The 14298-nt window shown below is 45.5% G+C and overlaps 1 protein-coding gene across 1 annotated transcript in view; it reads left to right on the top strand.

Annotated features, from left to right (window-relative positions):
* The window catches only part of LOC124220176 (homeotic protein proboscipedia), a 30842-nt gene extending 19309 nt beyond the window's left edge, over positions 1 to 11533 (top strand). The window contains exons 2-3 of the mRNA XM_046628684.2: positions 7918 to 8060; positions 8163 to 11533. Of these exons, the coding sequence (XP_046484640.1) occupies positions 7918 to 8060; positions 8163 to 10064 (2045 nt within the window). The 3' untranslated portion in view covers positions 10065 to 11533. The remainder of the gene's footprint in view (positions 1 to 7917; positions 8061 to 8162) is intronic.
* The last annotated feature ends 2765 nt before the right edge of the window (positions 11534 to 14298 follow it).

Raw genomic sequence — 14298 nt, forward strand, 5'->3', positions numbered from 1 at the left:
AAAAAAGCAGGAAGCTTTTTTGGCGCCTTTTTTTTCAATCTACCTCCGGAAAGGTATATGGGTAACTATCGATGCGAGGGTATATAGCAAAAAATGTTTTCGGTTGGGAAGAGGGACGGCAGAGAGAGAGAGAGAAAGTAACGCCAATATGGCGAGACCAGGGGCATCGAGGTGTGGAATATTTTGGAGCAGTGGCCACTACTGGTCAGCCGGCGAGTTCTTGTTTTGCTCTGTTAATTGATTATAGGTCGACCCCAAGCCGAACCTCGAACCCCGAACTTCGCATCGTCCTAGCAGGATATACACCCATCGTGGCTAAAACCTCCCATGCACACAATTTTGTTTTCGGTCTACTCCCTTCCATTTCGTGATCACGTTTCGCATAAATCTATAATAAACTCCGTTCTCCACCGATTCCGGTACATGATACCCGCAACTACCTACCCCCGAAATTACTTACCTACCCACTGGGTGTTATCTACTCCGATACCCCAGGCCTGCACACGTTTCACACCCTTGCTCATAAATCGGTTTCTGCCACCCACAATGCGAATCGCGATTACTCGGCCATTCTTTCCTCACATGTGTTCTCTAAAATATTTTTCAAAACGATTATTTCCAATGATACGATCCCTCCTCTTCTTCAACATTCTTTCAATCAGAGTTCACACTGCGGAGGAAATAAATCCAACCATTCAGTGACACCGAAGAGGTTGGATAATTATATCCACTGCAGCTACGATCGTGCCAAATATTTCAAGCCAGGAAGATGGTACTATGGGCCTCGAGAATAACGGCTGTAAGTATGGGGCGTACCTGGTTATCCCTGCAATGGAAGAAGCGGATAAACAGTTAGCTCACGGCCGAGTATCGTGCACGTCGCGTTAGGAACGGATGTTGAAACGCAATTAAGTATTATTTGGCTAATGATGGAACGTCGGTGAGTTTCCTATTATAGGTGATCTTGTCCCATTTTTTTTCTTTTGCCGTTTTTTCACCAACGTTTGGTCCGTCCGCCGCGTCAAGAGAGCCGGTCGGCGATGAGGAGGAGGAGGAAGAGGAGGAGGAGGATGGCAGCGTCTGTCCCGTCATTTATTTGAAACTCCCGTCACTCATTTTTCATACGTTTACCCCAGACATCCACCGCGTAGCCAAACCAAGGCCCGCTCTCTCGGACGGAGTATATCTCCTTCGTTTGTCCGTCAGTGTTGGTACCGGGTCTTTCCGCCCTTTGTTCTTTCACAAGTTTTCTTCTTTCCTACGCAGGCACACAAACAAGCCCGCGCCCAGGGGGAAAACAAAAGACAAATTACAGAGACGGCCATCATGTGACCCTTCCCACCTGTCTATAGACGCCCTGCCGGAGAAACCTTCGGGCGCTCGGCGAGAGAAGGAAAGAGAGAGAGAGAGAGAGAGAAAGGGAGAGAGACGCCGAAGGCGAACGAAACGGCGGAGAGAAGGAGAGACCCAAAGCCGCGGCGCCTCTTCCGAGAGCCACTCGATTCGGTCGCGTGTGCTCTCATTCTCCACGGAGTACCGCGTGCAGTACGCCGTTTTCCCCCCTTCACCTTCCTGCCGAGATCCTTCCTTCCCGGAGGCTGGGCAATGACACGAAATAGGCACCCCCTGGTCCTTTGTTGTTCGCCACGCTTTCCTCAACTTCATGCAGCTACCATCACGCACTCTGCAATGCATGCACTAAGAGTAAAGAAATTTAATCGGGGAGATAAAATTCATTTGTTGGGGAAACTTTACTTGTGAGATAAAATTCGTAATATTGCTCGACTCGTTGTTGAATTGATTCATTTACTAGATGCGACAAAATCTTATAGTAGTCAGCACCAAAAGCTTGTCTCAACTGCGAACGACCAATATTGCTCCTGCTTGCGAGACGTGAACTTATATTTAGAAAACCTGGTCTCATTTGTATTCCAAATCGATAAAGAACATATGTCATGTGGGGGTTCTGTGAAATCAAGTGTACCTTCAAAAGTATTTCGATGTAAACTCGTATATACATATTTGTCGGTTTCGTTAGTTGCACTAAAAAATTTAAACACATGATAATGCTGCACCATATCTGTACTAGTGCATGGATCAAACAAAAAAAAACTAGACTCAAAACAACGATGAAGCTTATCCAACGAGAGAAATCATACAGGAGAAAGAAATATGTTTAGTCCTGTACTGTAAATGATTTCAAGTGCTGCATTTCGTAGAACCGGATTCAAGTTATTGCGTATAAATAACAAAAATGAATCCTTGATGAAAAACAAAAATAAGAACGTTTTTTTCATGTTACATAATGCTCTGTTCCCACTACACGTCATTACTATGCATAGCAAATTAGTTTTTTACACGGATTTTGTTATATGTACTAAATGAATGAGTTATGTACACCAGGTAAAAAAATTATTTGATACATATGAAGAGACAATTAATTGTGTAACTAGTAAAAAAGATTTTTTATAGGTAAAACATATTTGTAGTAGTGATAATAGAATTTTTATTTATTTATTTTTTTTGTTATTGCAGCGCACACTCAGGAAAAACTTGTTGCTATTTTAGATAAATCAATTTGCAGGCGTATTTTGCAGAAAAAATTTTCGTGGGAACACAATATTTTGCTGTAAATACCAAAATTAATGTAACAATTGTTTTAAAATTGCAAAAAAAAATTTGATTGGATCAAATATACGAGTACTTATAAATACGAAATCTCGATTTTAATTTTGTCAATTGAATGAAATATTACATTTTCCATGGTAAAATCAAAATATTGAGTCCCTTCTGATAGATACAACTAAATTTTTTCATACTATTCACTAAATCTATTCAGGGAATCAAGATTAGACAATTTTACGAAATCATGAGAGCTACTAATTAATTACCCTTATCAAATAATACGTCACATCGTAGATCTAAAAAAATTTTTGTTCAAATGGCAAAATACTCTCTGTAACAAGACAAAAATCTATTCTCGCAAGAAAAGTAAGATGAGCAGTTATTATTAGGGGATGCAGACATCTGTCTAATATAATCAGTAGAACTAAATCATTCGTGGTGTAATACCATTAAATCAGGCTGTCAATTCGCAATGGCATATTTCTTTGGCATTATTTCAAGCGACTCTTAATTTATATGTCATAAATTACAATTTATCGATAATTTTTTCAGTTACAACAATTAAACAATCATTTTTCAACTTTTACAAAATAATTTCAAGGCGTACATCTGATTTCTCAATCGTAAGAGAATCTTCGGGATATTGACACACCTTTTCTTAGACACTCGTAAAAAAAACTATTTTCTGTGCACTATAAAATCAACTAAACTCTGTGGTTGTGTAAAAGTAATGTTTGCTTGCATGTATATTAACCCTGAAATTTGATTTTGAAGACGAAATTTTCGTTATTGCAACCAAATTTTTTTCTTACTGCAATGAAACCACTAAATTTGGACCCCAAATTGTCGCTTCAACTCCACCGAACAGTTAAACTCGGCGAACCCTCGTAGGTGGTACGTGAAGCTTTTAGTCAGTCCAGAAATGCTCCCATTGAAAGCAGCTTGAACTTTGGTTAGGTACTTGCGTCTTGGACATGCAAATAGTTGATTTGGTGATGTTCTCAATGAGGAAATAGCTGCCGCTTTTGCATATTTGAGATTGGTCTGTACTCGTTGGGTTACCTACGTAAATTTTTGCTTGTGTAAGGTAGAATCTTATGGGGCACGAGAAAATTTGCGAAATAGTGCACGAGTCACCAAGCATTTTAAATGATGATGCTGATGAAAATCAATGTTTTCTAGGCTGGATAAAAATGTTGTCTTCTACATTATTGTGAATAATGGCCGAAGCTAGTGTTGACGCTTAAAAATAATGCGCCATATCCGTTAATTGTACTTGTGTGAGTATGACACGTACATTATTAATGCCGATACGTAAGGTACAATGAACAACGATCTTCACGTTGATATAATTATCTCGAAATTAGATCTATGTAGACCGTCTTGCTGTTGACCTGCCGAGTCGCGCTGGAGCGCGCAAAATACCGTGTTTCAAATTGAACCCCTTCGTGGAATAACAGAGTGAACGCGAGGTGCCCCTGCCAAGATAACGGACTGCAGGGTTTGAAACATAAAATCTGAAATATTTGGTTCTTCGAAAGCTCAGAAGTTATTTCGAGAGCAGAATAGCAATTATTAGAGCGGTGTATAATAATAAATTATAGAACAATGTCTATCTGTAAATAATCAATATCAGCAAATCGAATCATTCTGTCATTTAAAATTGACTAGAAGAGTCACAACGACTCATCTTTTCAAAGACGCATACTTGTAACTTAATTATGAACGCAGGAAAAGATCAGAGGAATATTTATCATCGCAATTACGGTGTTAACCCACTCAAGAGGCTCAATAGTGAACTGCCACAATATAATCAGTTCGTTGCAATAACTATTAGCTACCTGCCAATCAGGCAAAGGTGTCTTAGTATCGATAGAAAGGAAAATGAAAGGAAGAGTGCACATGAATATCAGAGGTTTGTTCACAGATCGTTTATTAACTATTCATTGTACATTTTGTCAGGCACATAAAATACATGAAAGAATTCGCAGCCTCATCTCACAATCGTCATTTCTGCAATTAGACTGATTCGTTTCAAAGATTCGATACTTCCTTACACGTAAGTTTAGTTGCAGGGATTTCAATTTTTCCGCACATATTTTAAGTCTAATATTGCAAGTTTCTGACCGCGATAGATTATTGGAAAGCACCTTAGAACCGAAGCTTATACTAGGCCGAGGATTATTCTTCACCTCGTATCGTAACAAATAGATGTGAATGTTGGCACTGCTTAAATAAGACCGTTAAGAAAACAATGGGACGCATCACTCAGCCGGTCGTCCGGTTGCGAGAGGCGGGAGGAATCGGCGTCCGGAGGCGAGCCAGGCGCTCAACGTCGACGTCTTGGCCAGGCGTACGTCGGCGACAAGTGCGAAGCGACGGCCGTCGGACGCGGCAACATCATTCGCTCGAGTTTTCTACGCCCGACGAGTGACACCCGTCCAGAAATAATTCAGCATCCGGTCACAACTATTTACTCATATGTACATACATCTACCTACGAGCAGCTGACAATGAGCCGCTTTGCACTCGCCCTATTGTGTCTCGACGTTTCCCGTTATTTCCGCACTAGCGACAGCTTTATCCGTTTCCAGTTCTTATTTCCGCTGTACGATTATACCCTAGGAGTCACCGACGAAAGACGGTTTCGTCTCGTTTACCTTGGAAACCGATTCCCTCGATGGTCACCGAGAAATCAGTAAAATTTTCGTGAAGATCGATCACGATATCGAACGATCACAAGCACGAGCAAAAATTTGCAATATTTGCAATTTCCAAGTAACTAAGAGTGAAGACATGACCTGCTCGCAAAATAGAAGGTGCAAATGCGCATGGTCAGAAACGAAGACTGCAATTCCTGCACAGCTATTGATCCGATCGACTTGAAAGTTTAGTGTTACAAGTTGATGCTGGTTCAAATTTTGTAGAACCGGTTTTCTCATTGCTCAACAATTTGTTAGTCTTATAAATTTACTGATCAGTGACATGAATGAAAAATTTCATCCAAGTTCCTTAAAATACGTCTAGCTGTTTGCCAAAAACGAATGTACGCGAGTAAAGTCGGTCTGCGAACAGTTGACGAACAATGATGCGCGTTTTACGTGAAAATCTCAAGTCCGTCAGATGCCTAGTCACGGAGGAAATGTGTTCAGCGTTTTCACCGTTGCTCGGTGACACCGATTTTGATTACATATAAAATTTCTTCTCGAGCTGAAGGCTCTCGATAAAGGATGAGAAAGCCTTTGAAAGTGCGAATATAACAATTCTCGACAATTCTGACGAAGCCTTCTCGCAGCCTGACCCACTTTTCGTGACGAGAACGTTGCGAATTTAGGTAGGTACAGCCGTAAGCACGAACTTGTCAAAAAATCGCAAGACCTTTCAGTTCTGGTTTTATAAATGCGGACGTTATATTTCAAATTTAGCGTGGCCAATCTTAGCGCAGCTCGCTTCGCCGCCCCGCGTCTCGCTCGCTACGAAGCCGACCGTCACTCTTCGGTAGGATGCCGTGAGACTTTGTCTGGCAGTCCATCAACCGGTCTCCTCTCACGACAGTCAAAGATGAAGATACACTGCGTTGATATTTTTATTCCCTTGGTACCTCGAGTACAGAAATCTTAAGGAATATTTATTTGCAACAAAAAGCATCCGAAGAACGTCATCGTCCATTTTTAGACCTCTTTAATCAGACAAGATCCTGTTTGACTTCTGACTGGTAAGATTTCATTAATTACCTACACGCCATGGTACGATGGCTGTGTTTGAGGCACAACTACGACACCTCTATACCTGTTCCGTCTTCGCGAAATATATTCAAATTATCTTTCTTATCCATCCACCGGCCGTTGATACTGTATATTGTTGAATTTCAAGTTCTGGAAGAGCTTGGGTTTTATCTCCCCGCGATTTCAATCACCCGCTGAATAACGAAGAGCTTAAAAATCGGTTGCCATAGAGCTCGGACTCGTGTCACGCAGAGAGAATTCGTGCAGCGGGTCGGTTGGACGGTACTTGCAATAGGCGTGGATACTTTTGATTGACAGGTTCGTCTAGCCAATCACGAGGCCGGAATGCTGATGAGGCCCACGTCAATCACGCGATACTTTCATCTCACCCCCGCGCTCCGCAGCCGTCTCCACCCCGTCGGCCCTTGGCCCACGTCAACCCCTTCCACCTCGAAACACCCCAGCGATATCCCCGCAACACCCAGACGCCCCTGCCACCCTTACATCCGCTTGCACGCCATGGGGTAGTTTGGCCATTCGCCCTCGTTTTTCCGCGGCTACACAACACTACATCGCATCCTTCTAACCGACGAGCGAAAATACAACGAAAGCGGATGAAACGGGGTCGACGGCAGCATGTAGTTATAATAATTACTCGGTCAATCTGTGTGCCAAGTGCTTTATTCTCATTTGACTGGAGCTGAGGGTGGTTGAAACTGTTACAACGGGATGATACGATTTTGCCCAATTAAAATAGGCTAGAATACGCTGTGGCAGGTGATACTGTAACGAAAGAGGATAGTTGAGCTCATATGGATTTAGATGCTCTGGAAGAAAAATTAAAAACAACCAACAATGAGACCTACGATCGAACATCTTTTTGTTAAAATCGATGTAGTACGAAGTAACAGCGAATACAGTGTTCTTGAAATTTCATCCATTCGAATGAATGTTACACAGCTAGGTCACCCATTATCGTTATAAGAATTGGTATCGCACGTGTTGACTGGACTCCAAACTTTGTGCTCCGATATCTTGACAAAAGATCGAGGAAGATGGAAACGAACAACAAGATTGTCTATAGTTGGGTAAACATGCTCACGAATAATGACATCTAGGTATAGGTATATATGAATACTCTTGGCGCGAGGCACGAAGGAATTTTCTAATAATCCCCCGGCATCAGTTTCTTGTCTCGTAACAATTAGCTGACGTTTGAATTGATATACGAAATACTTGCAGTGGGAAACTTGATGGAAACTTTGTAAGTAGTTAGCTTAAGGTCGTTACTGCTCGGTTCCATACACTCTGATAATACCTCGTCTACGTATACTTGCCGGCGAAAGCATCTCTGACGTTGTCGAAATATTCGCTGAAACTTGCCTCGATCAAACAGCGAAACTTTCCCGACAACGCAGCTACTGTCATGGAACAACAATTCAAGCACCCATTCACTTGTAACCATCAAGTAGAGAAGAGAGAGAGGTGGATGGAGAGTCGTTGCTGGAAGCGAAGATACGTGATTTGACTACATTCGTAACGAATCTCGCAATCTTGTGTGTTTCAGAAAACGGTCTTCCCAGGAGATTGCGAACCGCGTACACGAACACTCAGCTACTGGAACTGGAGAAGGAGTTTCACTTCAACAAATACCTGTGCAGACCACGGAGAATCGAAATTGCAGCCTCGCTGGATCTTTCCGAGAGACAAGTGAGTTTCTAGAGCTATCCGTTATAAATCGAAACGTTAATCGTATCAGTGGACGGAAACAGTACTAAAAGAAATGACTAACTCGTTCATTGATGTTCGCAGGTAAAAGTGTGGTTTCAGAACCGACGAATGAAGCACAAGCGTCAAACTTTGAGTAAAGAGGACGGAGACGATAAGGACGGGACGTCGCAGGATGGTATCGAGAAGTCTAAGAGCGATAAGATGATGCTGATGGACGAGGATGAGAAGAAGAGCTGTCACAACTGCGACATTTCCGGTGTCGGAGACGTGGGTAGTTCGTTGGGTGAGGTGCCTGAACTGCGAGCGTCGGACCGAGGCGCGGGCAGCAATAACAACAACACGCCAAGTGCGACGAACAACAACACGGGCTTCAGCACGAACAGCAACGGAGCGAGCAGCGTCGGTAGCACGAACAGCGTCTCAAGCTCCTTCGAGAAGATGATAGCCGACGACGATTCCCGGTCTCAAGATGGCAGCGAGGTAACCTCGCCCAGCGTCGCAGCGAAGAAGGTTTCCGGCGAGGTGCGGGTGAAGGTCGAGGGCGGGCACAAGAGTCCAAACCCAGCGAAACAGGTATCCGTCAGCAAAAAATCACCGCCTGCAAGCTCCAAGGACATGCAATGCTCGATGAACAGCAACGGCGTCCTCCTCGCGATGCCAGACTCCACGGTGAGTACGCCCGCATTGGCCGGAGGCCAGGGATCGACGCGGAGTTTAACGCCGTCCTCGACGCCGGGGACGCCGGCGTCGGTTCAGTTGCAGCAGGGAAGTCCCCTGGGAATCCAGGCGGTGCACGTCGCCTACATGCAGAGGCCGAGGAGCTCGCCGTCGTCGGCAAGCTCGGTGCCCACCAGTGTTCTCCACGGGTCGTCAAACCCCAGCGGAATCTCGCCCCACACCGGGAGACCGATTCCCAACGCCCAGGGCCACTTTCAGCAGGGTTCTTACCAGCCCGCAGGCGTCGATTACAGGAACGGAATTGCCTCGAGCCGGCAATCCGCTCCGGCGGTGACGCAGCACACGCAACAGCCGCAGAACACCTACTGTCCCCGAGAACCTTACCAGCAGCGGATCGCCTACCCCGGCGAAATTCACCCCATTTACGCACGGCAGAATCAGGGCATGACGCGGGGCCACCACGGTCGAAACGCAGCCGCAACGCGACCGGTTTACAACTCGGGGATGCAGTTTCACCAGCAGCAGACCCAGCAGTACGCTGCCGCGGGTGATTACAACGGCTACGCGATTTCCGTCCAGGGCGGAAACGCTGCTGGATACCATGCCGGATACCACAGGAACGTCCAGGGCTCCGCGTACGCCACGAGTCAAGGCTACGCAGCCGCTCAGGCCGATCAGGGCGCCGAGTCTTACGGGGCCGCTGGTGCCTACGGCTACCCGGGGACCGGGACCACCGGGTACCACGCCAATACCGACACCCTCGGCGCCCTGGGTGCCCATGGACACGCCGGCGTCGTGACGCAGGCTTCGCAAGCTTCGCAGCACGCGTATTACGGCGAAATGCAACAGCCGCAACAGCAGCAGCAGCAGCAGCACGGTGCCGAAGGGTACGTAGCTCACCAGGGTGCCGTTCACTCAAACACCGGCGATTACAGGAGCGGCAACAAGTGCCACCAGAACACCTACTACGAGCAAGCCAGCCAGCCCCACGTTCACCAGGGCGGTGAGGCCTCCAGTATACCCAGCAGCTACGTTTCTTCACCGGATCCGTTTCCGGCACCTGGTATGACCACGACGGCGACAGCTATCGCCGCCGCCACAGCCGCTGTCATGACGCCCCCGGGAAGTGCCGGGCAGTCGGACGCGAACAGCGAAAGCTACGGTAATTTTGGAAACTTTTACGGGGAACCCGTCCACGCCGCTGCGCCACCACCCTCAGCCGACAACAGCAACAGCTCCTCAGATTTCAACTTCTTGAGCAATCTGGCCAACGATTTTGCACCCGAGTATTATCAGCTCAGCTGAGCCCCGGAAAATGATCAATTGTTGTGGCAAACCGATTGGGCTGATGGACAATATTTACAAAACTAATTGTGAAGAGTTGGTTTTTCAATGAGAGAGTCAAGCGTGCTGGCGTTTTATAGCGTGCAATGCTGATGAGTCGATTGTATATATTGTAGAGGACAGTGTGGAATTATTTAATCGGGTGATTCTAAGGATTTCTTCTCTTTCTCTCTGGTCCTATCTGCCCCTTGCATCAAGTTCGCGGCGGAAACAAGTGCAATCAAGACGAATAAATTTATTTCTTTAATCGGTGAATCAGGTCGGATCACTCTCGAGCGATGAAACCTGAAAAATGTGTTATCTTGTCCGACAGTAAAGCAATTGTTCATCACTCTTGTTGAATGAAATGAAGCAAAGTCAGTGATAAAACAGACTTCTTCATAGGATCAGTTCCTTAGGCTCGCGTGGTCTGTTATTAAAAACGGAGATTGACGTGAGCCTATTCTACAGAGAAAAAAAAAAGTTGTGAATGAAAAAATACGACAGTGTACGATAAACAGTTTACAAATGAATATGTGTATCGTACAATACGAGATGAGAATCTAGTTGATGCAGTACCTCATCGAACAACTGAATATAGGTGTTAAGTACGAAAATCGCATCTATACACAATCACGCCTAGAATAAACGTATGATAATTATTTATAAATAAACAATAATGAGTAATAATAAATTTTAAACACGAATAGTAGCCGTAATATAAGCTTTAAATAAATGGAACAAATACTTGGGCAGCCTATACTGTAGTCTAGAACATTCGGAGGTCTTGTTTTTCTTCAACTCTGTTAAAGAAATCGAAAATCAACAGTAACCCATCGGGGAATAAAATTTTCTGCTATCACATAACGTGTTGAGGTAAAGTCCAGGTGATAGCCTCATTAAAAACATTTTTAAAAAATACCGCAGTCAACGAGTTTCTACTCTCTGCACTAATTTACCCGTAAAATCAGTTCCTTCGCTGAACATCCCACCCGCGATCATTAAGATCTTCAGTATTCGACGAAGTGAAATGTTCGAGAATAGACACGAGAGTAAAATAATGATCGCATCCTAGAGCAGCTCAACGCACGTCCAAGTTCGTGTAGAAACGAAATTGTAATTACATAATGTTAATTCGATATTGAAACAGATGTAGGTATCTAAGATGCTGTCTTTTTGTATAAAATATTGCATATAAATATATGTATATGTATATTTAGGTAATATATATACATATAAATATATCTATGTAAACCATTGTTGTTTGTATAAATATTTCCTGTAAATATTGCAACGATACGGTAATCTCATGTATTATGTTTATTCATTCAGAGTGAAGTGGATAGTGTGAGCGTATATAGAGTACGCTGTATACGAGCTACGCCGCCATGATGAATCTACCGCACTTGTACATTCGTTCCACTTAATACACTTGTCAAATACAGATTATAGCAAAACATGAAATTTTTTACTGCTCATTACGTCATATGATCCCCAGAAGAACCAATACCTGCGGTGCACGTAGAGATGCGTGGGTGTCGTAAGACTACACATTATTAAAAGTGGTAGTAGGTGCATGGCGATACGTCGAGGCTGGATGTATCAGCGTGTAGTCGAGTTGTCATTTTTATTCCAGGTACGCGCAAATCGGCGAAAATGTTCTAAAATTTGATCGCACGATTGGAGTGACACCCCGGGAATAGATATCAGAAGTTGACAAGCCGGGAACAACCGTACACACGTGCGTTCCGGCGACGTAGGTATATAACGCGCGGTACGACGTACACTGGACACGCACCGGACTGGCGGCGCTAAGAGGGTGACAATGATGGATGAGGGTTAGTGATCCGACGACTGTGAGTCCGTGAGTCAGGGGCCTGCCATGCCGGCTGCTGCCTCTGCGGTCTGCACCCCAACGCATCCCCATGCCCGGCAAAGCCCTGCACTCGCGAGTGTTCAATTTCGGTAACGAACCCACCGCGAAATACGGCGAACCTTGCAGGCTGGGACGTTAGGCCCTGAGGGTCCAGAGGCTTTGAATCTTGAATTAAAGCGTCGCGTAATCGCGTTTCGGAAGGAGGCATTGATGGAGGAGAGAAGGACTTGTGAAAGTTGGAAGTAACCAACTTCGAAGTGCGTTGTCGACGAGATGAAAGTGTATTATTGCTTTTGTTGGACATTGTGACGCTTCCAGCGGGGACGGTGGGATGTTGAGGTCAACACTGGGGTCCTTAGCGTCCGCGAGGAGTCAAGGGTTAGTCGACCCGGCCGGCGTGTCGCTCCATAAATCTCACAGCTCCCAAGGGCCCGAACCATTCACGACTTCCACCGTCTTCCGTTATATACCGAAAGCTGTGAGATTCACGGCCCTCTGCAAGATACGGATACGAATCATGCACTCAGAGAGTGTTTAGCAATCAATTTGCGAATGATTTAACCTTTCAATTCTTGACCCCTGATCCAGCATGCGGATGCAAATGATGGGCGCGGATCGGCGGACGTGACAAATGATGTACAGCTCTCATCCGGTTTCAGGTATTTGCATAGAACAGGTGTAGCTAATTGTCCTCGAGGCAGAAACTGCGGTCCGAGTAATTATAAAAGAGGCTGGAAGACCTCCCGAGTCAAGGCCGCTCGTTCAACGGTCCGTCAGTCGAGCTCTGCGTGTCTGCAGACCGCGAGAGAAATCTTGTGAACGCTTAAATGGTAACAAATGTCGGCGGAGAATATAGAGGGTCCTCTCGAGGTTCAGGCCTCAGGAGAAAGACAGGTAATATCGTACTCATTGGTTATGGTAGTGGTGGTGGTGATGTTGATGGTGTTCGTAGAGCCTGGTAGCCGAGCTGCCTCAACGAGTCGGAAGACTGAAGCGTACCTTTGCAATAGTGAGCAGTGTGAAGGCGGCTGCTTTTGAGGCCGGTTTGTCATGGTTCGTATGATAAATGAAGGAAACGGTGGAAGGACCGAAGGATTCTCTGATGCCGGCTTGCCCCCTCCAATCCAACACGCGATACCATTTCCACACAGCAAATAGGATGCGAAGCGAACGTCCTGCCTCCCGTCGTTTATACATCGCGAAATTACAACTTCGCGAAAAAGTACCGTCACAACCACCCTTTTTCTGCTCGACAGTAGAATCTTCAGGCTGGCGATCGTCGCACGTCTTCTCCGCATAATCATCCGAGATGGTCTTAGGCTCCGTGCAGTCCTTGGTCTATCCGACTATCCGACCACTTGGGATATATTTTGCAGCCTGACTAAGAAGTCAAGGATTATCCCCCGATTGGGTACGCGTCATAAATCTCACGGGGGCCATGAGGGTGCAGGGCAGGGTGCCGCGGGTGATAGGGGATTAAGGAGTGGAAGGCGGAATAGCGGAGCTTGGGACCTCTTCAAGGATCCGAGTCAGGCCGAATGTAGGCGCCCGAAACCGACGAGCGGATGGACAGGCAGTCAGCCAGTCACGGACACGAACTCTCCTTGTGGTACAATCATTCCTATGATTAGTGGCTCCGTGTCACGACAGTCTTCGAGTATCAGTCGGAGCCGAGCAGCTCTAGCCCGTTTTCCTCCCGAGGCACTCCCTGTAATTTATTAATTTTTCTTTTCACTCCTACATTTGTTTTCGCTGAATACGGGCAACAGTTTATAACGGTACGCGTTTTCACAGGTATGTACATCCAGAACCTCATCCCAGAGTCCTGACGTATCACGTGGCCAGCGTAGGTGTAAGGCAAATTGATTGGCTATTGATTTGTTACCGCCGAAAGTGTGGAATCCTAGATCGGCGCAGGGGGATCACCAGTCATGCTGAGGTTTTAACTCCCAGCTCAGTGAACCTCGGCGATCTGCACCTCGGCCAGTCAACGCAGCTCACCGTCCCAGCCGGAGCGTGGATGATAAACGATTCGGTATCCAGCAGGGGTTGTTTTCGGATGTACGGGGTCTCATTGACACGATATATCTCTCTCCTGATCTCCCGCGCTCCTAATCTGCCTGCAAGATTATCAAGATGACTCAATACTTTGATTCAATCTCTTACTCGCTTCTTCACGCCACGTGGTGCAACCGTTGCAAGGGTTTAATTGAAATAGAACACATAGTTCTGTCAGTGCAGTACTTGATATACACCAACTTTATACCAACGCGACTGAATATTTTGGGAGGAAAATGGTTTAGGATCCATTTAATGACACGCGCCTATCATGAGAAAAAT

Source organism: Neodiprion pinetum, chromosome 1 (assembly GCF_021155775.2).
Source record: "Neodiprion pinetum isolate iyNeoPine1 chromosome 1, iyNeoPine1.2, whole genome shotgun sequence".
Classification (NCBI taxonomy): Eukaryota; Metazoa; Arthropoda; class Insecta; order Hymenoptera; family Diprionidae; genus Neodiprion; species Neodiprion pinetum.